General features: G+C 41.7%; 1 protein-coding gene across 5 annotated transcripts in view; it reads right to left on the bottom strand.

Annotated features, from left to right (window-relative positions):
• Positions 1-24,521, bottom strand: part of LOC106610859 (centrosomal protein of 170 kDa protein B) — a 50,929-nt gene extending 26,408 nt beyond the window's left edge. For 3 of the 5 annotated variants that reach the window (XM_045723453.1, XM_045723452.1, XM_014210499.2), the window contains exons 1-6: positions 24,244-24,521; positions 19,084-19,221; positions 6,259-6,348; positions 5,220-5,298; positions 4,585-4,643; positions 2,978-3,128 (exon numbers count right to left, since the gene is read on the bottom strand). In XM_045723453.1, the coding sequence (XP_045579409.1) occupies positions 2,978-3,128; positions 4,585-4,643; positions 5,220-5,298; positions 6,259-6,348; positions 19,084-19,188 (484 nt within the window). In that variant the 5' untranslated portion in view covers positions 19,189-19,221; positions 24,244-24,521. Of the gene's footprint in view, positions 1-2,977; positions 3,129-4,584; positions 4,644-5,219; positions 5,299-6,258; positions 6,349-19,083; positions 19,222-22,834; positions 22,957-24,243 lie in introns of all 5 variants that reach the window. The other 2 variants (XM_045723451.1, XM_014210500.2) reach the window with 2 other exon arrangements.
• Between the last annotated feature and the right edge of the window lie 1,073 nt (positions 24,522-25,594).

The raw sequence follows: 25,594 nt of genomic DNA on the forward strand, positions 1-25,594 counted from the left end.
TAAATGTAGATGTTCCAAAGGGCTGCTTTGGTGGCTTGTAGGCTATGCGTGTCCATGCGCCAGGAGATGATAAAATGTGTTTATGTTAATTAACGGTTAATTACTATGAGACTGGCAGTTATTTGCTTGACAATGACAGTGACAACATTTCATGACCGCCACAGCCCTATCCGATACCAATATAAAGGTAAAAGGCCAATAACGGCAATAATATTGGTGAACCTATATATCGGTCGGGCTATACATAAAAGCCAAAAAGATGCAGCCAAAAAGTGGAGACAAGGACAGAAGGACACTTGTATGTACTGGAAGGTGAGTGAGACAGCAAAACTACAATCCCCCTAACCAACCGACCACTGACGCTCGCGTGGCATGGAAAAACACAGCCTTACACACACCTTGAGCTAGCGGCACCATGAGTAGGTTCAGCACTCCTCCCCAGTCCAGAGGCATGGCAGACAGAGATAAGGCTGTAACTGTCCCAGCTCAACATGCTCAGCAGGCAAGCCCAATGTCACTTCACTCATCCTGCCAACTGGTGTTCCATATTAGTAATGCTTCTTGTCTGACCCTACTGGATTGACCTTTGACCCTGTCATCTCATAATATTGCTTGATCGCACACTAAGGGTAGACTTAACAAGGAGAGCTGTGTGGATCTTAACAGATCATCTAACACTTCGTGGTATAAAATGCTTATGAGGAGACAATCTTCCTCACCTGAATAAGATATTAGAATTGACTTCAGCTATATTTTACCTGAGGCATAACAGACTGATATGCTGGTACTGCATGTGACAAAGACAAATTCATCAATTTTCAAATCAAATGTTATTTGTCACATGCGCTGAATACAACAGGTGTAGAACTGTTTACTTACACGCCCTTAACCAACAATGCAGTTTTAAGAGTCTCTGACACCGCCTGGTATAGAGATCCTGGATTGCAGGAAGCTTGGCCCCAGTGATGTACTGGGCCGTACGCCCTACCCTCTGTAGTGCCTTGCGGTCGGAGGCCGAGCAGTTGCCACACCAGGTGGTGATGCAACCAGTTAGGATGCTCTCGATGGTGCAGCTGTAGAACATTGAGGATCTGAGGACCCATGGCAAATATTTTCAGTCTCCTGAGGGGGAATAGGCATTGTCGTGTCCTCTTCACGACCTTCTTGGTGTGTTTGGACCATGATAGTTTGTTGGTGATGTGGACACCAAGGAACTTGAAGCTCTCAACTTGCTCCACCACAGCCCTGTTGATGAGAATGGGGGTGTGCTCGGCCATCCTTTTCCTGTAGTCCACAATCATCTCCTTTGTCTTGATCACGTTGAGGGAGAGGTTGTTGTCCTGGCACCACACTTCCAGGTCTTGGACCTCCTCCCTATAGGCTGTCTCATTGTTGTCAGTGATCAGACCTACCACCGCTGTGTCGTCGGTAAACTTAATGATGGTGTTGGAGTTGCGCAGTCATGGGTGAACAGGGTGTACTCCCAGCAGCGCATGCACGGAGTACATGTCCTGGTAAACCACTGGCCCTTCGGCCTTGTGAATGTTGACCTGTGTAAAGGTCTTACTCACGTCGACTACGGCAAGCGTGATCACACAGCTACTATAGAGCTTCAGTGTTGCTTGCCTCGAAGCACACAGAGGTAATTTAGCTCATCTGGTAGGCTCGTGTCATTGGGCATTTCACGGCTGGGCTTCCCTTTTTAGTCCGCAATAGTTTGCAAGACCTGCCAGATGCAACGAGCGTTGGAGCCGGTGTAGTAGGATTCAATCTTAGTCCTGTATTTACGCTTTGCCAGTTTGATGGTTCGTCTGAGGGCATAGCAGGATTTCTTATATGCATCTGAGTCCTGCTCCTTGAAAGTGGCAGCTCCATCCTTTAGCTCAGTGAGGATGTTGCCAGAAATCCATGGCTTCTGGTTGGGGTATGCACGGTCAGTCACTGAGGACAACGTCATCAATGCACTAATTGATGAAGCCAGTGACTGATGTGATGTACTCCTCAATGCCATCGGATGAGTCCCGGAACATATTCCAGTCTGTGCTACCAAATAAGTCCTGCAGCTTTGCATCTGCGTCATCTGACCACTTCCGTATTGTGCGAGTCACTGGTACTTCCTGCTTTAGTTTTTTCTTATAAGCAGGAATCAGGAGGATAGAATTATGCCAAATGGAGGGTAAGGGAGAGCTTTGTATGCGTCTCAGTGGGTGGAGTAAAGGTGGTCTAGAGTTGTTTTCTTCTTGTTGCACATGTAACATGCTGGTAGAAATGAGGTAAAACGTATTTAAGTTTCCTTGCATTAAAGTCCCAGCCACTAGGAGCGCCGCCTCTGGATGAGCATTTTCTTGTTTGCTTATACAGTTTTATACAGCTTGTTGAGAGTGGTCTTAGTGCCAGCATCGGTTTGTGGTGGTAAATAGACAGCTATGAAAAATATAGATGAAAACTCTTGGTAAATAGTGTGGTCTACAGCTTATCATGAGATACTCTAAGTGAGGCGAGCAAAACCTTGATACTTCCTTAACATTTGATTTCGCACACCAGCTGTTATTGACAAATAGACACAGACCCCCACCCCTTGTCTTACTGGAGGAAGCGGATCTGTCTTGCCGATGCACGGAAAAACCAGCCAACTTCATATTATCCATGTCGTCGTTCAGCCACGACTCGGTGAAACATAAGATAATCAAAGAAAACAAATCTTTGTCCAGTTAGAGGAGAGTAATCACTGTTCTGATATCCAGAAGCTCTTTTCGGTCATAAGAGACAATGGCAGAAACATTATGTACAAAATAAGTTACAAACAACGCCAAAAAATACAATTGGTGAGCAGCCCATAAAACGTCAGCCATCTCCTCTGGCACCATTCTTCTACATTTGCAGAGAAAATTCATAGGCCTGGTTGGTCTATAATGTAGGATAGCACCTATACTGTAGTCTCTAGAAGAAAAGGACAACAGGACTGGGAAAGGTTTACCTGCTGCGAGGACAGCTTTACCCTCGCCTTTCTCCTGTTTGGAGCGGAATGAGTCTCTGGTTCTCTCCTCAGCACGCTGCCTCTCCTTCTCCCTCTTCCTGGCCTCCAGGGCCTTCATACTCATCTGTAGCTGGCTGGTGTACTTCTCATGCTAATAAACACAAAAAGGAAAAACAGGAAATGAAAAAGCCCCTACCGGACTATCACTCACATTCATAGATGACATGTACGGTGCATTCGGAAAGTAATCAGACCCCTTGACTTTTTCCCCATTTTGTTACACTATTCTAAAATTGATAAAGTTTTTACCCCTCATCAATCTACACACAATACCCCATAACGACAAAGCAAAAACAGGATTTTAGAATTTTTTTAAAGTATTCAGACCTTTCACTCAGTACTTTGTTGAAGTACCTTTGGCAGCGATTACAGCCTCAAGTCTTCTTTGGTATGAAGCCGGAAACTTGGCACACCTGTATTTGTGGAGTTTCTACCATTCTTCTCTGCAGATCCTCTCAAGCTCTTTCAGGTTGGATGGGGAGAATCACTACACGTTTTATTTTCAGGTCTCTACAGAGACGTTACATCGGGTTCAAGTTCGGGCTCTGGCTGGGCCACTCAAGGACATTCAGAGACTTGTCCCGAAGTCACTCCTGCTTTGTCTTGGCTGTGTTCTTAGGGTGGTTGTCCTGTTGGAAGGGGAACCTTCATCCCAGTCTGAGATCCTGAGGGGTCTGGAGCAGGTTTTCATCATGGATCTCTCTGTACTTTGCGCCGTTCATCTTCCCCTCAAACCTGACTATTCTCCCAGCCCCTGCCGCTGAAAAACATTCCCACAGCATGATGCTGCCACCACGCTTCACCGTAGGGGTGGTGCCGGGGTTCCTCCAGACGTGACGCTTGGCATTCAGGTCAAAGAGTTCAATTTTGGTTTCATCAGACCAGAGAATCTTGTTTCTCATGGTCTGAGAGTCCTTTAGGAGCCTTTTGGCAAACTCCAAGCGGACTGTCATGTGCCTTTTACTGAGGAGTGGCTTCCGTCTGGCCACTCTACCATAAAGGCCTGAACCATCTCTGCGGCCTGAGTGCTGCAGAGATGGTTCCAAACTTCTTCCATTTAAGAATGGGGGAGAAGGCCACTGCGTTCTTGGGGACCTTCAATGCTGCAGACATGTTTTGATACTCTTCACGAGATCTGTGCCTTGACAAAATCCTGTCTTGGAGCTCTATGGACAATTCCTTCGACCTCATGGCTTGGTTTTTGCTCTGACATGCACTGTCAACTGTGGGACCCTTATATAGACAGGTGTGCGCTTTTCCAAATCATGTCCAATCAATTGAATTTACCAGTGGACTCCAATCAAGTTGTAGAAACATCTCAAGGATGATCAATGGAAACAGGATGCACCTGAGCTCAATTTTGAGTATCATAGCAAAGGGTCTGTGGGTTTTCGCTTTGTCATTATGGGGTAGTGTGTGTAGATTGATAAGGGGAAAAAAATATTTTATCCATTTTAGAATAAGACTGTAACGTAACAAAATGTGGGAAAAGTCAATGGGTCTGAATACTTTCCGAATGCACTGTACATGTGGAAGTTCTCACTTACTTTGAGAGCCTCCTCTGGCACCTTGTGTTGACTCCTCTCCAGGATGTACACATGAGAATGTGAAAGCAGAGTTAAGGAAAGCATATTCAAACTGGAGCCATTGGGTTAGAATAATACATGTCACTGACACTTGCCATTTTGGGAAATGATTAGCCTGTGTAGTCCTTGAAGCTCTAACTTTCTGAGAACTCAAGACATGTGACATGTAGCATGCATGGTAAGTTCTGGTAACGCATACTAAACGTCTACCTTTAAGCAGCTTTTGTCCCAGTTATCAAAACTCATTTTCACTATTCATGTTTTTCAGCTCAGAGGTTCAAGGGTCCAAAAGATTTTCAGTCCAGAGTTGGACATAATCCAAAACCCCTGACTCAAACCACAGGGAATTAACATGTTGGGAGAGTTGTGCACAAACCACAGAGGGAAAAGAAAATGAATGTTTTAAATTCCTTTCTACCAGCAAGTATAGACCAAAGCTTTATGGAATTCAATTGTTTGTAAGAAACTAGCACAGAGAGCACTTAGAGGTTGAAAAGTACACATCCTTCTGATCCAATCAAGAAAATCCCCAAACAATGAAGAATCAATAAAACAATGAAAGAATTACAATCATTATCAGATAATCAAAAGGATATCATATCCAAAGCGGATGACATCAGAGAGCTTCAGGGTGATGTAAGTCTGGTCTGGGATTCTCAGATCATTCACAAAAGTCTGGGGAGAAAAGAGATACAACAGTTTGTTTTGGTGTGTTTACATTGTAAGCGTCAGAAAAATCTAGACTGTAATTATTTGCTTTCACAACAATCATGATTAGTTCAATACCATTGTAATAAAAACAGATTCTGACGATGAGAGTTAGTTGTAACACTGGCAACAGGTCATTCAATTGCACACACAGCCTCTGGGGTTTTCCTAGCTAGGTGCTGCTTAGAAGTTGCCTGTGAGTGAAATTTAAGCTATCCTACCTGTAAATTAAGGCATTAACGAGATTATGCAGTTATGTAATGGCCATCTGCCCTGAGTAGGCTGAGGAAGGCAGTCAGGGGACAGGTGGGTAGAGAGCAGGCTGACACTGAAAGCACTCACACACCAGCAAAAGCTACACGACTTAATTACATTACACAATCTAAGTTAAACCCACAATCCAGAAGTATAGATACTGTATCGCTTAGTGGAAGGTTATAGCCTAACAGTGCTTAAAACAATGTACTGTAAGAGGGCTCACCACTATAAGTAGACTAAATAAAGAGAATTGTCAAAGGAAACAGTCATGATACATTTCAGTAACAAGTCTGTGATGTTAAGTTCTGCTCTGTTTAGAGTTAGCTGCTCCAACTGCTGGTGCCAAGAGAAACACTACAGTGAAACAAAGGACAGTCTTTCGCTCTCCTCAGTCCTGTGCTTGGCTGGAACAGTGCAATGAAGTGGCAATAGTACGGGGGAAGGTGTCCGGGGGAAGGGGAGAGAGGGAGAAAGGAACACCAGAGAAAAGGCCCAGGCCAGCAGAAAACACAGTACTCATTACTGCTCTAGCAACTGTCCCTGGCACTGAGAGAGGGCTCTTTTGTGCTAAGGCCTGAGGGACTGGTAGTGGTGCTCTGGACCCTCCAGAGAGGGCTGTGGCTAGCTGGATCCTTTATTCAACCTGTATGCAGGGGACATGAGACTCACCCCGTTCAGGCTGCCCAGGTCCTTCACCATGTGCTCGTCTGTGGCTGGGTCGTAGTTGACGACAGCGTGCTGCTTGTCCACACTGCGCGACTGTAAATCAACAGAGAACATACCTGAGCATCTCATACTGATGGGCAATGGCTAAGAAACTTCAGACTGGATACTGTCATGAGTATAAGCAGTAAAACAAAATATCCACAATGAAGGCAACATGTATGTACAGTAGATCACCGTGCTCATAGTCAAACAGATAGGCCTTTGAGTTTGCTTACATTCTTGCAAATTATCCCTATTACTCCTAACCAATACAAGCCGGGTCATTATGGTACCCGCTGGTTGAAGACAACCCCAGTCTGACACTGAACAGGCAGAAAGAGCACTTTACACAACTCAACCAATCATCCTGGTCCTCAACAAGCCACCAGCCGGTAGGGCAGGAGGACAAGAAAGACAGCTCTACTGTAGTTCTGCTCATTAATTAACGGGCAGAACAAAAGCGGTAATTAAGGCAGGCTGAGCCAATCGCTCACTCTTCCATTCATTATCCACTCCAGGCCTCTTCTTCACCACAAAGACAGACCATTCACCCACCTAACTCATCTGCAGAGTTATTACTGTTACTAGCGTTCCTTCTTATTGTTGTCACATACTGCATGTTAACCACAGTGGCAGTCGGTGCCATTTAATATTAGGGAGGACACTTCATTTTTTTATGAGCATGGCCTTATTTCTATTACAGGATATTGGATGACGGTCATTCATTTTCCATTCACCCAGCTCAATGTAACATAGATAGGTTAAGGCTACTACATGATAATCAAATTTTCCCTATACCCATCAGGTTGCTACAACCTAGCCTACAAATGAAAGTTTAACATTGGTGCACATGTTGAGAGACAAATTGGAGTAATCAAGGTGACAGACAGTAACGCATTCAATACCGCCTTGCACATTTGCCTGCATCTAGCTCATCTAGGGTGTAATCATTAGTCCAAAACAGTTGCAAAACTATGTTTTGGAACGAAAACGAGTGTTTCTATTAGACAAATTCAGGTAGATGTCCTTCAGGGAGACCATTGCAAAACAGTGTATTTTAAAACTGTTATTTGGCGACGTGAATATATTTAGTATAGTTTTAACATTTCACTATTTTTCTGAAGTTCAGAGTTGGATGGTCCTCCCCTTCCTCCTCTGAGGAGCATCCACTGGTTTACCACTAATTTGGAGATTTGAGAGGCTCTGGCTTATGGAGTAGCTATTTTCCTGTCTCAATTAGCACTGGGCAAGGCAATGGCTAGTATGATTATCCTGGTTTGTTTGGTATTATCATCAACACTTTGAAAGCTCTACAGTATTGGGTAATTTCCATGTAAAAGGATCCATGAACACCAATGTGAAGTTCATTGGAGCATATCAAAAATTGGGTGTTAAATGAAAGCAAAGATTATTTCATATATACACACACACAGTTGAAATTTACATGCACCTTAGCCAAATACGTTTAAACTCAGGTTTTTCACAATTCGTGACATTTAATCCTAGTAAAAATTCCCTGTCTTAGGTCAGTTAGGGTCACCACTTTATTTTAAGAATGTGAAATGTCAGAATAATAGTAGAGAGAACAATTTATTTCAGCTTTTATTTCTTTCATCACATTCCCAGTGGGTCGGAAGTTTACATACACTCAATTAGTATTTGGTAGCATTGCCTTTAAATTGTTTAACTTGGGTCAAACGTTTCGGGTAGCCTTCCACAAGCTTCCCACAATAAGTTGGGTGAATTTTGGCCCATTCCTCCTGACAGAGCTGGTGTAACTGAGTCAGGTTTGTAGGCCTCCTTGCTCGCACACGCTTTTTCAGTTCTTCCCACAAATGTTCTACAGGATTGAGATCAGGGCTTTGTGATGGCCACTCCAATACCTTGACTTTGTTGTCCTTAAGCCATTTAAGACGGTTTTGGAGCAGTGGCTTCTTCTTTGCTGAGCAGCCTTTCAGGTTATGTCGATATAGGACTCGTTTTACTGTGGATATAGATACTTTTGTACCCGTTTCCTCCAAGGTCTTTTGCCGTTGTTCTGGGATTGATTTGCACTTTTCGCACCAAAGTACGTTCATCAACTAGGAGACAGAACGCGTCTCCTTCCTAAGCAGTATGACAGCTGCATGGTCCCATGATTTTTTTCCCACTATTGTTTGTACAGATGAACGTGGTACCTTCAGGCATTTGGAAATTGCTCCCGATGACCCAGACTTGTGGAGGTCTACAATTTTTTTTCTGAGGTCTTTGCTGATTTCTTTTGAATTTCCCATGATGTCAAGCAAAGAGGCAACTTAGTTTTAAGGTAAGCCTTGAAATACATCCACAGGTACGCCGCCGATTGGCTCAAATGATGTCAACTAGCCTATCAGAAGCTTCTAAAGCCATGACAACATTTTCTGGAATTTTCCAAGCTGTTTAAAGGCACAGTCAACTTAGTGTATGTGAACTTCTGACCCACTGGAATTGTGATACAGTGAATTATAAGTGAAATAATCTGTCTGTAAGCAATTGTTGGAAAAATTACTTTGTCATGCACAAAGTAGATGTCCTAATCGACTTGCCAAAATTATAGTTTGTTAACAAGAAATTTGTGGAGTGGTTGAAAAACGAGTTTTAATGACTCCAACCTAAGTGTACGTAAACTTCCGACTTCAACTGTATATATAGAGAGATATTACTATAAAAAAATGTTTAACCATTTTCCATCCTATAATTTAGGAAGACAAATGCTTTGATTTCTGGTCAAAGAGATGGACAAGGGGTCTTAGAAAACATCTAGCAGAAAAAGTCTTAAAAACGTATTAGAAATACATCAAAACACATTTTAGAGGGTGATGTCCATAGACTTCAAAACAAATACTACAAACTGGCAGCTGCTTCCTGCTTCATATCTAAAAGGGTACGGATTCTACATAAACGCAACTTACCCTTTACAATTGAAAAAAGTGGAAATGATACAGGGCAGATGTACTTACTTCCATACAGAGTGGAGCATATGTAAAATAGCATTTGTATTTATTTGTGCTCCTAACCCATATGACAAAGATGTTCTCCCTTCTGTAACCAGAAGCCTGATCAATTTAAATCGGATTATATGCTTATTATTGGAACTGACATGAATGCCATTATTGATGCTAAGCTAGATAGATCTGAACCGTCTCATAGCTCATCACAAGTGAATGCTTCCAGTGCACTTAAGCAATTTCTTAAAGATCTTAAATGACCATTGGAGACTTCAAAATCCCACAACTAAGGACTATACATGCTTTTCTGTTAGATTTAAGACTTTCGAGAATTTACTATGTTTCAACATCTACTGATATTACAGGTAACATGGAACTTAGAATGGCCTGTAATGTTTTTATATCTGATCATTCTTCTGTAAATTTCAAATCTTCCCAATGAAAAAATGTGCACTGAGATGAAGGTTTAATAATACTTCACTAGACAACTGACTTCCTTTTTCAGTTTAGATCCAACTTAAAATATTTTTTTGAAATAAATTACTCAGTGGAGGACTCAACTATGGTATGGTTAGCTGTAAAGGGTTTCATAAGCGTAAACACTACACATTTTTCCTCCCATTTACAGAAATTAAGACTTCAGAAGATCAGTGAGTTTGAAAAATCATTGTAAAATGCAGGAAGACAACTACTCAGAGAGAGAAATTGGGATAAACACAAGTAGACTGAAACTTAATGACCTGTTGCAACAGAGCAGAGGGTGTGACAAAAATACTGTTTAAGGGAGTAGGCCTAGCCTCTTACTGGCACTGCAGCTTAAACATGCTGAAACAAGATCATCAATACAGCTATTCAGATCCCCTACTAAAGGGACTGATATCTGATCCTACAGAAATAAATAACTTTTATAGCATATTAGTCAGTCAGATTTATACAGTTCTTCAAATAGCTTTGATGATTCTGCTTGTCGGCGGTTCCTGGAGAACCTTACGTTGCCCAAACTTTCTCAGGAAGAAACCGTTTTAGAGGAACCGGTCACTTCATCTGAACTGAAAGCTGCTCTTTTAAATATGAAGACAGATAAAGCGCCTGGTATTGATGGAATACCTCCTGAACCCATTCTCAACTTTTGGGATGAGCTAGGATCAGTTATTATTGAATCGCCTAACATTGCTATTGAAAAAGGACAATTCCACAGAGACATCAACACAGCTACTATATCCCTAATCCCTAAGAAAGGAAAATAACTCACAAATTGGGCTAATTTTCATCCACTCAGTTTAACTGGAACAGAAATGAAGATGTACAGTGCATTCGGAAAGTATTCAGACCGCTTGACTTCTTCCACAATTTATTACATTACAGCATTATTCTAACATTGATTAAATAGGTTTTTCCCCTCATCAATCTACACACAATATCGCATTAGGGCAAAGCAAATACAGGTTTAGAAATGTTTGCAAATGTATTAAAAAACAAATAAATGAAATATAACATTTACATAAGTATTCAGACCCTTCACTCAGTACTTTGTTGAAGCACCTTTGGTAGCGATTACAGCCTTGAGTCTTATTGGGTGTGACGCTACAAGCTTGGCACACGTGTATTTGGGGAGTTTCTCCCATTCTTCTCTGCAGGACCTCTCAAGCTCCGTCCGGTTGGAAGGGGAGCATTGTTGCACAGCTATTTTTAGGTCTCTCCAGAGATGTTCAACTGGGTTCAAGTCCGGGCTCTGGCTGGGCCACTGAAGGATATTCAGAGACTTGTCCCAAAGCCAGTCCTGCTTTGTCTTGGCTGTGTGCTTAGGGTCATTCTCCTGTTGGAATGTGAACCTTTGCCCAAGTCTGAGGTTCTGAGCGCTCTGGAGCAGGTTTTCATCAAGGATCTCTCTGTACTTTGCGCCGTTCATCTTTCCCCTCGATCCTGACTAGTCTCCCAGTCCCTGCCGCTGAAAAACATCCCCAGAGCAAGATGCTGTCACCACCATGCTTCACCGTAGGGATGGTGCCGGGTTTCCTCCAGACGTGACGCTTGGCATTCAGGCCAAAGAGTTCAATCTTGGTTTCATCAGACCAGAGAATCTTGTTTCTCGTGGTCTGAGAGTCTTTAGATACCTTTTGGCAAACTCCAAGCAGGTTGTCATGTGCCTTTTACTGAGCAGTGGCTTCCGTCTGGCCGCTCTACCATAAAGGCCTGATTGGTGGAGTGCTGCAGAGATGGTTGTCCTTCTGGAAGGTTCTCCCATCTCCACAGAGGAACACTGGAGCTCTGTCAGAGTGACCATCGGATTCTTGGTCACTTCTCTGATCAAGACCCTTCTCCCCCGATTGCTCAGTTTGCCCGGGCGGCCAGCTCTAGGAAGAGTCTTGGTGGTTCCAAACTTCTATTTAAGAATCATGAAGGCCACTGTGTACTTGGGGACCTTCAATGCTGCAGATATTTTTGGGTACATTTCGCCCAGATCTGTGCCTCGACCCAAATCCTGTCTCGAAGCTCTACGGACAATTCCTTCGACCTCATGGTTTGGTTTTTGTTCTGACATGCACTGTCAACTGTGGGGCCTTATATACTGCTCAAAAAAATAAGGGGAACACTAAAATAACACATCCTAGATCTGAATGAATGAAATAATCTTATTAAATACTTATTTCTTTACATAGTTGAATGTGCTGACAACAAAATCACACAAAAACAATCAATGGAAATCCAATTTATCAACCCATGGAGGTCTGGATTTGGAGTCACACTCAAAATTAAAGTGGAAAACCACACTACAGGCTGATTCAACTTTGATGTAATGTCCTTAAAACAAGTCAAAATTAGGCTCAGTAGTGTGTGTGGCCTCCACGTGCCTGTGTGACCTCCCTACAACGCCTGGGCATGCTCCTGATGAGGTGGCGGATGGTCTCCTGAGGGATCTCTTCCCAGACCTGGACTAAAGCATCCGCCAACTCCTGGACAGTCTGTGGTGCAACGTGGCGTTGGTGGATGGAGCGAGACATGATGTCCCAGATGTGCTCAATTGGATTCAGGTCTGGGGAACGGGCAGGCCATTCCATAGCATCAATGCCTTCCTCTTGCAGGAACTGCTGACACACTCCAGCCACATGAGGTCTAGCATTGTTTGCATTAGGAGGAACCCAGGGCCAACCGCACCAGCATATGGTCTCACAAGGGGTCTGAGGATCTCATCTCGGTACCTAATGGCAGTCAGGCTACCTCTGGCGAGCACATGGAGGGCTGTGCGGCCCCCAAAGAAATGCCACCCCACACCATGACTGACCCACCGCCAAACCGGTCATGCTGGAGGATGTTGCTGGCAGAACGTTCTCCACGGCGTCTCCAGACTTTGTCACGTCTGTCACGTGCTCAGTGTGAACCTTCTTCATCTGTGAAGAGCACAAGGCGCCAGTGGCGAATTTGCCAATCTTGGTGTTCTCTGGCAAATGCCAAACGTCCTGCACGGTGTTGGGCTGTAAGCACAACCCCCACCTGTGGACATCGGGCCCTCATACCACCCTCATGGAGTCTGTTTCTGACCATTTGAGCAGACACATGCACATTTGTGGCCTGCTGGAGGTCATTTTGCAGGGCTCTGGCAGTGCTCCTCCTGCTCCTCCTTGCACAAAGGCGGAGGTAGCGGTCCTGCTGCTGGGTTGTTTCCCTCCTACGGCCTCCTCCACGTCTCCTGATGTACTGGCCTGTCTCCTGGTAGCGCCTCCATGCTCTGGACACTACGCTGACAGACACAGCAAACCTTCTTGCCACAGCTCGCATTGATGTGCCATCCTGGATGAGCTGCACTACCTGAGCCACTTGTGTGGGTTGTATACTCCGTCTCATGCTACCACTAGAGTGAAAGCACCGCCAGCATTCAAAAGTGACCAAAACATCAGCCAGGAAGCATAAGAACTGAGATGTGGTCTGTGGTCACCACCTGCCGAACCACTCCTTTATTGGGGGTGTCTTGCTAATTGCCTATAATTTTCACCTGTTGTCTATTCCATTTGCACAACAGCATGTGAAATTTATTGTCAATCAGTGTTGCTTCCTAAGTGGACAGTTTGATTTCACAGAAGTGTGATTGACTTGGAGTTACATTGTTTAAGTGTTCCCTTTATTTTTTTGAACAGTGTATATACAGGTGTGTGCCTTTCCAAATAATGTCCAATCAATTGAATTTACCACAGATGAACTCCAATCAAGTTGTAGAAACAAGGATGATTAATGGAAACAGGATGCACCTGAGCTCAATTTCAAGTCTCATAGCAAAAGGTCTGAATACTGTAAAGAAGGTACCTGTTTTTTATACATTTGCAAAAATTCATTTTAGAATACGGCTGTAACGTAACAAAACGTGGAAACAGGGAAAGTGTCTGAATACTTTCCAAACGCACTGTATGCCAAAGTTCTAGCCATGTGCCTAGAGAAAGTTATTAATAAGCTCATACATCCTGACCAAACAGGGTTTATTAAGGGTTGTCAGGCAGCCGATAACATTCGCCGCATGTTTCATGTGGTTTCTGAGGCTTCCAATCTGGGTAGCCTGTGTACTGTGTTATCATTAGATGCAGAGAAATCCATTGACCGCTTAGAGTGGGAATATTTATGGCTTGTTCTTGAACCTTTTGGTTTTGGGGCTAGATTTATACATATGATCTGCACCATGTATGTGAATCCTTTTATTATATCTACTGGCACTACCCATTCTAATGTATTTACCATACAATGAGGATGTAAACAAGGTTGTCCCGCCTCCCCTATGCTATTTTCTCGCTCTCTTGAACCGCTGGCACAAAGCATACGTCAAAATTCAGCTTCCTCACATATCAAAATCAAACAAACTGAACAAGCAATTGCTCTCTATGCAGATGACATACTGCTCTATGTCAAAAACGCCCAGAAATCCCTCCAGTCAATAATGTCTATTTTCACAGCATTCAGCTCATGGTCTGGTTACAAGATCAACTGGTCCAAATCAGCTCTACTACCTCTTAACTCAGCTATGGGAAGCATGCAACTACCACCCATGAACCCAGTGAAGAAGCAAATCACCTACTTATGCAATACCATATCCCCCTCTATTCACACTACTTGCAGGAAAAACTACTTAGAAACCTTTCAAAAGATCCAAAAGGCATAAAAAGATGGTCCGCAAGGGCCACTTCTTTGCATGCTAGAATCTCAATTATTAAAATGAATGTCCACCTCGTATCAATTTTACAAGTTCCATGTTTCCACTGCCTCCTCCTATAGACTATTGGTCTAAACTTGACTCTGTCATGAAGTTAATCTGGGGGAGAAAGAGACCACAGATTAAATATGCAACACTACAGTGAACAAAAGTATCAGGTGGACTCCAAATCAAACATTTTATCACCCATCATGCCAAATGAACTTCTGAACACCTGGTTAAACCCAGAGGCTTCTGTTCCTTGGTGTGCTATAGAAGAGTCAATAGTTTCTCCAATTACATTACAAGATGTATTGCTTCCTGGATTGACTCCTAAAAAAAAATGTTGCATTATTGTTTGGACCCATTATAGCATACGCAGTAAATGTGTGGAAAGCGAACTCCTTTGGCCGCCTTTCCTTCCAGTTCTCTGCTGCCAATGACTGGAACGAATTGCAAAAATCGCTGAAGCAGGAGACTTATATTTCCCTCACCAACTTTAAACATCAGCTATCTAAGCAGCTAACCGATCGCTGCAGCTGTACATAGTCCACCTGTAAATAGCCCATCCAATCTACCTACCTCATCCCCATATTGTTTTTATTTACTTTTCTGCTCTTTTGCACACCAGTATTTCTACTTACACATCTGCTCATTTATCACTCCAGTGTTAATCTGCTAAATTGTAATTACTTCGCTACTATGGCCTATTTATTGCCTACCTCATGCCATTTGCACACACTGTATATAGACTTTTTTTCTATTGTGTTATTGACTGTATGCTTGTTTATTCCATGTGTAACTCTGTGTTGTTGTTTGTGTCAACAACAAAAAAATGCAGATAAGCATATGAGATCTAATCTTAAAATGCATACATACACTCCAATATGGCGTAATAAAGAATTCTTAGCGTGTAGGAAACCATTTACAGTACATTCGGAAAAGTATTCAGAGCCCTTGACTTTTTAATTAAAAAAACTAAATTTAAAAGCCTGTGTGCTACAGCCTCATATCCAAACCGATGCGGACATGAGGAATGCGCCAGAAAATCTAGCCAAACTTTAAATTATACTTTTAATGACAAATACAGGCTAAACGCCAGTCATGTTTGACAAATATAATGAAGGATAATTAACATTAACGTCTAAAGGCTTGACTCTGTCGACACTCAAGGCATGGTTTGTTCATTTCAGATGGTCACAAGACCAGAGAGTGAAGGACAGTGCATGTTGCGCACCGCACATCACCCAACTTGATTCTGACTGGAGGTGGTCAGCATTTTGAAACTATTTAACCATAAAGTTAAATTGTTTCAAACCTGGACGTTTTATGTCATTTTATGAAGCATTTCTTACCTTGTTTCAAAGTAGCCTAAACAAAATACGACTTTAGAAGATGTTGAGGGAATTATTTTATAAACACTTAATATGGCATTGAAATAAGCATTTTTCTCATGATCTATTGGTTTTCAAATCAACGTTATTTTAATTGTCCAGCAGCCAAAGGCATAATCCTCATCATATTAGTAACCCATGCTAGCTGAAGCACCTTCAGAGCTCCCCTTTCTTCATTTCTAACGGATATTTTCCATATTTGTCACATGAAACTGCTTGCGCTTGGGGTGCGCGTTTGAGAATTGTGTTTTCCCGCTAATTGCATTTTGGAACATTCGCGCATTGCCTATAGCCATGTACGCATTGTTGAGCTTTTAATATGAAGAAATAAAACATTAAGATTTTAAACTAAACAGTCTGATGGGTTGCATCAGCCTCCTTGCTTTTAAAAAAAAAAAAATTATATGCAGTGATTGTATGAATTTTAGATCAGTTGTCCAAGAGTCTGTTTTGAACCATATATTTATTTGATGATGGGACACCATTACTGTCAAGCCCTGGAGAGAATTATTGTATAAAAACAAAAAGTATTTGGTTGTAATTGTAGCCTAATGGTGCAATATGTTACAGGCTATCAAGGGTGGCCAACCATCCCCCAGGAGAGCCTTAAAAGGGGAGTGTTGTATTTTGAGACAGGCTTGAATATGCAAATAAGCCAATAGAAAGACTGTAGCGTACATTTTTGTCTGATTCTCTGTGGTAAAAAAAATAGTAATGCATTTTATTTTGTCAAGTAGCATCCTTGCATCATCCAATGATGTAAAAAAAGTTTTGGGGAAATGTGGAGACAAAAAACAGGAGGGAGATTTTCCCGAAATTCTTTTACCAAATTTTGCATCTGCACAGTTCTTCCAGTAAATGTGTTTTTGTACAATTTTCAGTGTAAATTGTTAAAAGTGGTACTTTTGCATAGAGTTGCATGTATTGTTAAATTTTGAAATCAATATTTTTTGTTTAGCATACATTTTATGAAAAAAAATCCATTACCGTCTGGTCTCAAATAATAAATAAAACACCTCTCAGTTACAACATTACCCCAACAACATTACCCCACTTTCCCAGAGGAATGTCCATTTATCTTATCTGAGACGAATGTGACCTCTGGCACCCCACAGCCGTTGCAGAGTGACGAATACAGTTTCTCTAAGGACTTCATGGCCTACTTGTTGGGCGTGTAGAGGCACATACTGTTCAGACAGACTTTAACAAAGAGACAACATCAAGGCTCTAAACAACTTTCATTTGAAATGGCTCCAGTTCCACATCTGTCAAAAAGCCAAATGGAATGCTCACATTACAGACAGTAACTAAACTTTGGTTTTTGTGGGTATTGTCATTTTACATTGTGCTGCAAATACAAAAACAAAAGACTGTACAATGCCAAAAAGGGACAAGACTGAAGTATGCTTGGGCTGTAGCACATGCCAGACCAGAAAGCATGCACACTTAAAGAGAGATTATAAGTAAGCATAATTTCCAATAGGAGAGGCTGAGGTTTTGCTGGAGCCAGTGATGCCTGAATGTGGACAAGAGCAACTTTTCAATTCTACAAGCAGATGTGGTGGGCTGGGGATGTTGAGCAAACCACAGACTGAGGAAAGTGTATAAACTATTTTGAAGGCAGCGTTCTTTTTTCCAGTGGCAAGAGCTAGAAGGCAAGAGCGAGAAGTACACAGAAATAAACTCCCAAATGATTCCAAACAGTTATTAGAACCAGAAAACATGGAGAAAAATAGCAGGGTGGAATGTGTCAGTTGCATTTTGCTTTGACATTTGCGGGAACCAATTCTCCCAGCAGGCACTGCTCTTAAAACCTGTTTGGGATAGGGGACAGTATTTTCACGGCCGGATAAAAAAAACGTACCCGATTTAATCTGGTTACTACTCCTGCCCAGAAACTAGAATATGCATATAATTAGTAGATGTGGATAGAAAACACTAAAGTTTCTAAAACTGTTTGAATGGTGTCTGTGAGTATAACAGAACTCATATGGCAGGCCAAAACCTGAGAAGATTCTATACAGGAAGTGCCCTGTCTGACAATTTGTTCTCCTTCTAGGGCATCTCTATCAAAAATACAGCATCTCTGCTGTAACGTGACATTTTCTAAGGCTTTCATTGGTTCTCAGTAGGCGACAGAAAGTGAAATGAGAGCTCTACAGTCTAAGCGAAAAACAGCAGGAGTTTTTGTGAGTGGTCCTTCTGAGAACAATGACACTGGAGCGCTCGTGCACGAGACGACTCCATTTTTTTCTTTCAGTGTTTGAACGAATACAACGTCGCCCGGTTGGAATATTAGCGCTATTTTATGAGAAAAATTGCATAAAAATGTATTTTAAACAGCGTTTGACATGCTTCAAAGTACGGTAATGGAATATTTTGACATTTTTTGTCACGAAATGCGCCGGCGCGTCACCCTTCGGATAGTGACTTGAACGCACAAACAAAAAAACGGAGCTATTTGGATATAACTATGGATTATTTCGAACCAAAACAACATTTGTTGTTGAAGTAGAAGTCCTGGGAGTGCATTCTGACGAAGAACAGCAAAGGTAATCAAATTTTTCTTATAGTAAATCTGAGTTTGGTGAGGGCCAAACTTGGTGGGTGTCAAATTAGCTAGCCATGATATCTACTCAGAATATTGCAAAATGTGCTTTCACCGAAAAGCTATTTTAAAATCTGACACCGCGATTGCATAAAGGAGCTCTGTATCTATAATTCTTAAAATAATTGTTATGTTTTTTGTCAACGTTTATCGTGAGTAATTTAGTAAATTCACCGGAAGTTTGCGGTGGGTATGCTAGTTCTGAACATCACATGCTAATGTAAAAAGCTGTTTTTTTTCTTTAAAACACACACGTGCACAAATAAACACCTCTCACGTACACACAGGTCAACTCCCACAGATCTTTCGTACATTAATAAAACTTGCTTTCCTTGAGTCAGGACCCTAATATAGGCGTCATCCTTTCACTAGAGGGTGGATGGGCAGTTGACTGGCTAAGGGTCACATGACAGGTTGATGGCATTTGGTGTTTAAACAGAAGGTGCTGCGGCTGTCATTCGGTACTCCCTAAAAACACACCACCTCCATACAGCTACGACTGGAAGTGACTTTTCATAGCAGGTTAGGAGAGCATTTTCGCTAATCCTAACCTTAAGCCAATTCTCCTAACCTGCTACGAAAAAGCCAGTACTGGTAGTAGCTGTATGGAAGTGACATGTTTTTAGGGAATCTTGATGTCGTACACACCTGCAGCATGAGCTCGCACTCCTCCCGTCCCACAAAGATCATCTCCGGTGGCAACCGGTGTCTTGTGCCTGAGCTGCTGACCAGGAACCATGATGTCACACTCATCTTGGAGCCCCGACTCAGAGCCTTCTTAGCATCCTGGGAGGGGCGAGAAGACTTGATATTAGACAACAAGTAGCGCAGTAGATTCTTGTTGTCACCACATTCACTAACAACTCAATTCAATCTTTACAGATCTATTAACACAACACACATCTGATAGAGGAAAAACATTTTGGTATATTTTTGTTATTGGCTCCCCCCCAAAAAATACAAAAACCACCAGGAATTAAGATATAAAACTACTTTTGGTTTTGGAAATATTATCCCAAGTATTCCCATTAACACAAAAAATGTGATTGAGTCTTAATAGCTAGGTTTCTATCCAATTGGTTACAGACTTGCATGTGAATATTCTAAAATCCGCATAAAGAAAAAAAACGACAACAGTGGTAGGCCTTATCACCGACAACGACGATGACGAGACAGCCTATAGGGAGGAGGTCAGAGACCTGGCCGGGTGGTGCCAGAAAAACAACTTATCCCTCAACATAACCAAGACTAAGGAGATGACTGTGGACTACAGGAAAAGGAGGACCGAGCACGCCTCCATTCTCATCGACGGGGCTGTAGTGGAGCAGGTTGAGAGCTTCAAGTCCCTTGGTGTCCACATCAACAACAAACTAGAATGGTCCAAACACACCAAGACAATCGCGAAGAGGGCACGACAAAGCCGATTCCCCCTCAGGAAACTAAAAAGATTTGGCATGGGTCCTGAGATCCTCAAAAGGTTCTACAGCTGCAATATTGAGAGCATCCTGACTGGTTGCATCACTGCCTGGTACGGCAATTGCTCAGTCTCTGACCGCAAGGCACTACAGAGGGTAGTGCGTACGGCCTAGTACATCACTGGGGCTAAGCTGCCTGCCATTCAGGACCTCTACACCAGGCGGTGTCAGAGGAAGGCCCTAAAAATTGTCAAAAGACCCCAGCCACAGACTGTTCTCTCTACTACCGCATGGCAAGCGGTACCGGAGTGCCAAGTCTAGGACAAAGGCTTCTCAACAGTTTTTACCCCCAAGCAATAAGACTCCTGAACAGGTAATCAAATGGCTACCCGGACTATTTGCATTGTGCACCCCCAACCCCTCTTTTACCCTGCTGCTAGTCTCTGTTTATCATATATGCATAGTCACTTTAACTATACATTCATGTACATACTACCTCAATTGGGCAGACCAACCAGTGCTCCCGCACATTGGCTAACTGGGCTATCTGCATTGTGTCCCACCCACCACCCCCCTCTTTTACGGTACTGCTACTCTGTTCATCCTATATGCATAGTTACTTTAACCATAAGTACATGTACACACTACCTCAATCAGCCTGACTAACCGGTGTCTGTATGTAGCCTCGCTACTGTATATAGCCTGTCTTTTTACTGTTGTTTTATTTCTTGACTTACCTATTGTTCACCTAATACCTTTTTTGCACTATTGGTTAGAGCCTGTAAGTAAGCATTTCACTGTAAAGTCTACAGCTGTTGTATTCGGCGCACGTGAAAAATAAACTTTGACTTGATTTGAAAGAAAATGTGCATTTTCCCACCAGCGGTGTTTCCACCAAACTGACTCATTGTGGATAAAAATCAGTGCATGATGATGTAGTGCACACAGCATTTAGTATCCACTCATGTTTTCATACAACAAATACAAATCTAATGTTCAATGTGTTTCCAGCGCATTTTCAACTCTACCAAGAGTTTTGTCACAAACTGTTGCATTAAATAACTTAGCACTTTCTTAGCACTTTCACTACAGCCAACAGCTTGCAGATACAGTCCGGGTAGGCTCTGCAGGTAGGTTAGTCTACTTGTTGAGATTATTATGGTTAAGAGAATAGTTTTATTTGTCAAACAGCAGTCTAGCATCGACCACCATGTCAGCAGAAAAAGAACCTCGACAGTTATTGGAAAGGAGCATCAAGCTCATTCCGTGCACTTTCACCACCCACCACCAGTTCATCATAATTTATTTCATCTGTAGCCTAATAAACTGCATGATTTCCCGAGTCATAGTGCGAGGACTACACACCATGTCATCAAGTTTACCTCAATATTTGCGCAAAAAAGGTGCTTCCGCCAACATTTCGCGCATAATTAATTTTAGACACACAAAAAGATCCCACCACATCGAACGAACAAATGATCCGTCAGCATTTATAAAATCGTACCGAAACTTCCCGTTTCCATCACCGTTTTTTAAACGGTATGACTTTACTTGCATAAAAACTGTGGATGGAAACGTGGTTCGTGTAATCAAGGTATGAAATTATTGTATTAAAAAATACAAATCTCTTTTTGGGCTTAGTTGTAGTCAATTAGCAGTGTACAAGTTTTATAATTATGTTCTGGTCCCCCGACCTTCCGCTCCGACAAAAATAGGCCCGCGGCAGAATCTAGTTGTCTGCCCCTCTTCTCAGGCACGTCTGGTTGTGTCGTCAAGTGATGCTCATGCACACACCACACCCAACAAAGGCAGACAACACACACAGGGATTCCTTATTCAATACAGGCCTGGTGAAAAGGAGGAAATTCCTACATGTTTATGCCCGAATTTATTTTCCACAAAGCTGAGCATGACACTTAGCTCCAATTGTTGCAAACACAGCAACCTACAGTCTACAATATACATGATTGGGTATTATCTAACTCTCAAAAACCCTGAGTATCCATAGGATTTTCAGAGGTTAGCGTCGCCCACGGTTGGCCGCGTGTGAACTACAATTCCGATGATATGTTTTCACGTTTAGAAACATCAATGATCATCGCTTCACTTTTCGAAATTGATTTCTTGCTGATATGAAGGATACGTTCCTTAGGTTTTCAAAAGCGCACCGCAAGCGATGCATTTTAATGTTCTTAAGCCAATGAGTCCCACTAACGCTGCCATGTTTTGGACTTTAACCCCTTTTAAACATTTTGAGTTTCAGACTTCTGAGTTGTACCATTGGATTAGTCTATTTCTTCTGCATCCGTCTATGTGAAAAACTGGGGCTGAGCTAGAGCGGTGTTTGTGAGACAAGGGCGAATCCCGAAGGGGCCCAAGGGCCTGTATTTTTACAAAAACGTCTGTAGAGTCTGAATGGTTTGAGCTACAAACTATTAAAGCTATCTATGAAAAACAGAGACTCTTAGGAACACGTAACATGTTTTGCTTTATGGCGCTCACAAGCTACATAAGAGTCATTAGAAGGTAAGTGGTTCTTCTACATAGATCATAGGAAATCCTAGGACAGTCTAATACTGTAATAAGCTCACATTGGAGTTTGACAGAAACTCCAAACAGTTGTCACTGACTAGTTGGATATTCATTTCCCAGTGAGCAAACCATTTCTGTATTTAAAGCATTCATATGAATTCATTTTTAAATCAGGTTTTTGCTTTTCGTGGACCTTATTATTATTATTATTATTGTTATAATTTTTAATTTTTTACATTTGTCAATAAATCTCATGAATGCAACTGTTTATGTCAACTTGTTTTGTCTTGTACTTGTAGCCCTGGTTGTCCTGAAAAGAAAATGGTTAAACACTTCATTGTGAGGCTAAATATAAAGGTCTGGACATGCAGATAAATGAAAACCCCGATTTTTGCTGGGGTCTCTTTCATATACGTGAGAAATAATAATAAACAAGTGAAATTACTACAGACCTTTTATAGGGTTTGTGTTCCTTCACGGGCATATCTCCATGTTACAGCGCTTGTTTATGGAAGACAGACAGAAGACCACCTGTGCTAATTAGCATGCTCCGAACACCTGTGTGTAAGTGTAACTGGGGAGGAAGTGTAGTTTGTCAACTGGATTTAGTTTAGTTTATTAATTCGACCATTTTAAAAATCAAGCACACATAAAACTTAAAAGCCATACATGCACGTGAATAAAATCATCGAGGATAACACACAATAAAGTCTGGGACTTATTTCCATTGTGGTCCTCTTGAGACAAGATGGCTAGACAAGATCGAACACAGTATGGCAGTGAAATAATAAAACAAAAACAGAAGAACATCTATCTCATCATTCCAGTTACATCATAGGGGTTATTCATATGGGCAAAGAAGACATCAAACATATTTTTACTTTATTTTTAAAGCTGTCCAGAGAGGACGTTGTTTTTAAACACAATATGGATCTGTGCAAACCTGCTACAGTAAGTCTCTTTTATTTGAAATATTCTTTCTCGCTGACATGAAAGATAACGGGCATATGAGCATATGTTTGGAAAACCATTTCGTACGCGATGATTGACGTTTCTAAATGGTAAAACACAGCGTCGGTTTACACGGAGCCAAATATGGGGTAATGTAATGGCTTTAAACCCTACATACTGAGTAGAAGGGTTTGAGAGCTAGCTAGGTCTTATCAAGTTAGGCTGTTTGTTCGGGTACCTTAACTATGCTAACTCCTCAGTTCTGATCACCTTTACTGATATTAGTTCTACGATTCTGCTCAATCATGCAGCCAACCTAAACTGCTGTTTGCTTAAAATTACCTACCATTCAACATTGTTTTGGAACGAGGTGCAACTAACTAAACATGATATGGCTATGTTATAATACCAGAATGATCTGTGGTCAATGGCTTGTACTGTAGTAACGTTAGTAGGCTAGTTGCTATCAGTCTCAGCCACTTTACTAACCAATAACTCCCATATTAATATCTGGAAAATGTTGCATTTGCAATTCATCATGTCTAGCCAACTCACTTGTCAAACAAGCTAGGCCAGGTGGAAAGCTTCAGAAACATCAACAACAAAAAAACGATTCTGAAGGTTACAATGGTTGTAACAACACTTGTTGCAACGTTAGCCAGCAGTTGCCACTGACTTTATGGTGAGTTTGCAAGCAGACTGACCCTCCACTTTTAGCAAGCTAGCTATAGTAGCTAAATTATCTTATTTCAAAAGAATGTTGGGATTACTGGTCCGTTAGCTCCTGTCTCTCTGGTTAGTTAGTTACCTGTTTAAATTGAAGGCCAAACATCATCATACAGGAAATAGGAAAGGTTTTCCCGAACGACAAAAACAGTACTAGTTCACGACTCCCCCTCCACAAGCATACCTTTAATCCGGACTCTGCTTTCTCCAGAATAGTAGCCAGCGTTAACACAATAAATAATAATTTACAGCTGTATCTATGTCCTCTTATGTAAAGTAGTTTCAAGAAGCAATAATGTTAGTCCAGGTAAATGGCGAACACACCCTCCCTTCAATATTTGACAAGCCGACGAAAACTGACATTACACTCCCACCGCCACGCGTAAGGATCAACGTTCTCTAGACGAGTGACGCAACTGGTCAGTCCCACATGTCAACTCAAACGCTTAGCACCTGAACGAAAGAGAAGAGTAATGAAATATCTGAAGTTGCTAAATAAAAGCGCCACACAATTATGGGGTATTGTCCAACTTCGCTCAAAAATTTTGGGAATGGAAAAAAATGATGTTTTTACAATGATTGATGTCACATCATGTCACATCAAAGTAATAAATAACAAAGTAAATATAACTTTGTAATAACAGTTTTCGTGAAATTATGTTTCAGAAACAGTCAGTAATCTCATAACTCGCCCACATGGAGGCAGCATTCCTATTAAATTACTAGATGCAGTTGATTTCAGCACAGTGTTCTTTCTGGTGGATGCAATGTAGTATGTAGACCGGTGTGGAGTTCTTTTTACTGTCAAGCCACAGAAGACTGGAAAGAAGGTTATTATATGCGCTATGTATGCTTTAGTAGCGTCATCAATCACTTTGATTAGCGTAACGGCAGCGACAGTAGCTGGATCCTATACACATTAAGACTTCCGGTTTTGGGATTTCCCTTCAAAATAAAAGTCCGTGATAAAAATGTATTTGTATGATACGAAATCATATTTTTTTTGTTGTTGTAGTTTTTCATAGTGCATAATGTTAAAATTATGAAAAACAAAACAAAGGTAACTAACTACATGTGGGAACATTCGAAATGAGAACTACTATTTTATATAAGCAAAAGGGGTGGAAGGTAGCCTAGTGGTTAGAGCGTTGGGCCAGTAACTGAAAGGTTGCCAGATCGAATCCCGGAGCTGACAGGGTAAAAATCTGTCGTTCTGCCCCTGAACGAGGCAGTTAACCCAGTCATCGTAAGTAAGAATTTATTCTTAACTGACTTACCTGGTAAAATTATAGATTGGAACACATTGAGAAACGGTTGGAGCTTAAGTATATTAATGTCAAGAACATAATAATAGCCTACCGGTAAAAAGTATACAGTACCAGTCAAAAGTTTGGACACATTGCAGGGTTTCTCTTTATTTTTTACTATTTTCTACATTGTAGAATAATAGTTAAGACATCAAAACTATTAAATAACACATATGGAATCATGTAGAAGAAGTGTTAAACAAATCAAAATATATTTTAGATTCTTCA

Source organism: Salmo salar, chromosome ssa09 (assembly GCF_905237065.1).
Source record: "Salmo salar chromosome ssa09, Ssal_v3.1, whole genome shotgun sequence".
Classification (NCBI taxonomy): Eukaryota; Metazoa; Chordata; class Actinopteri; order Salmoniformes; family Salmonidae; genus Salmo; species Salmo salar.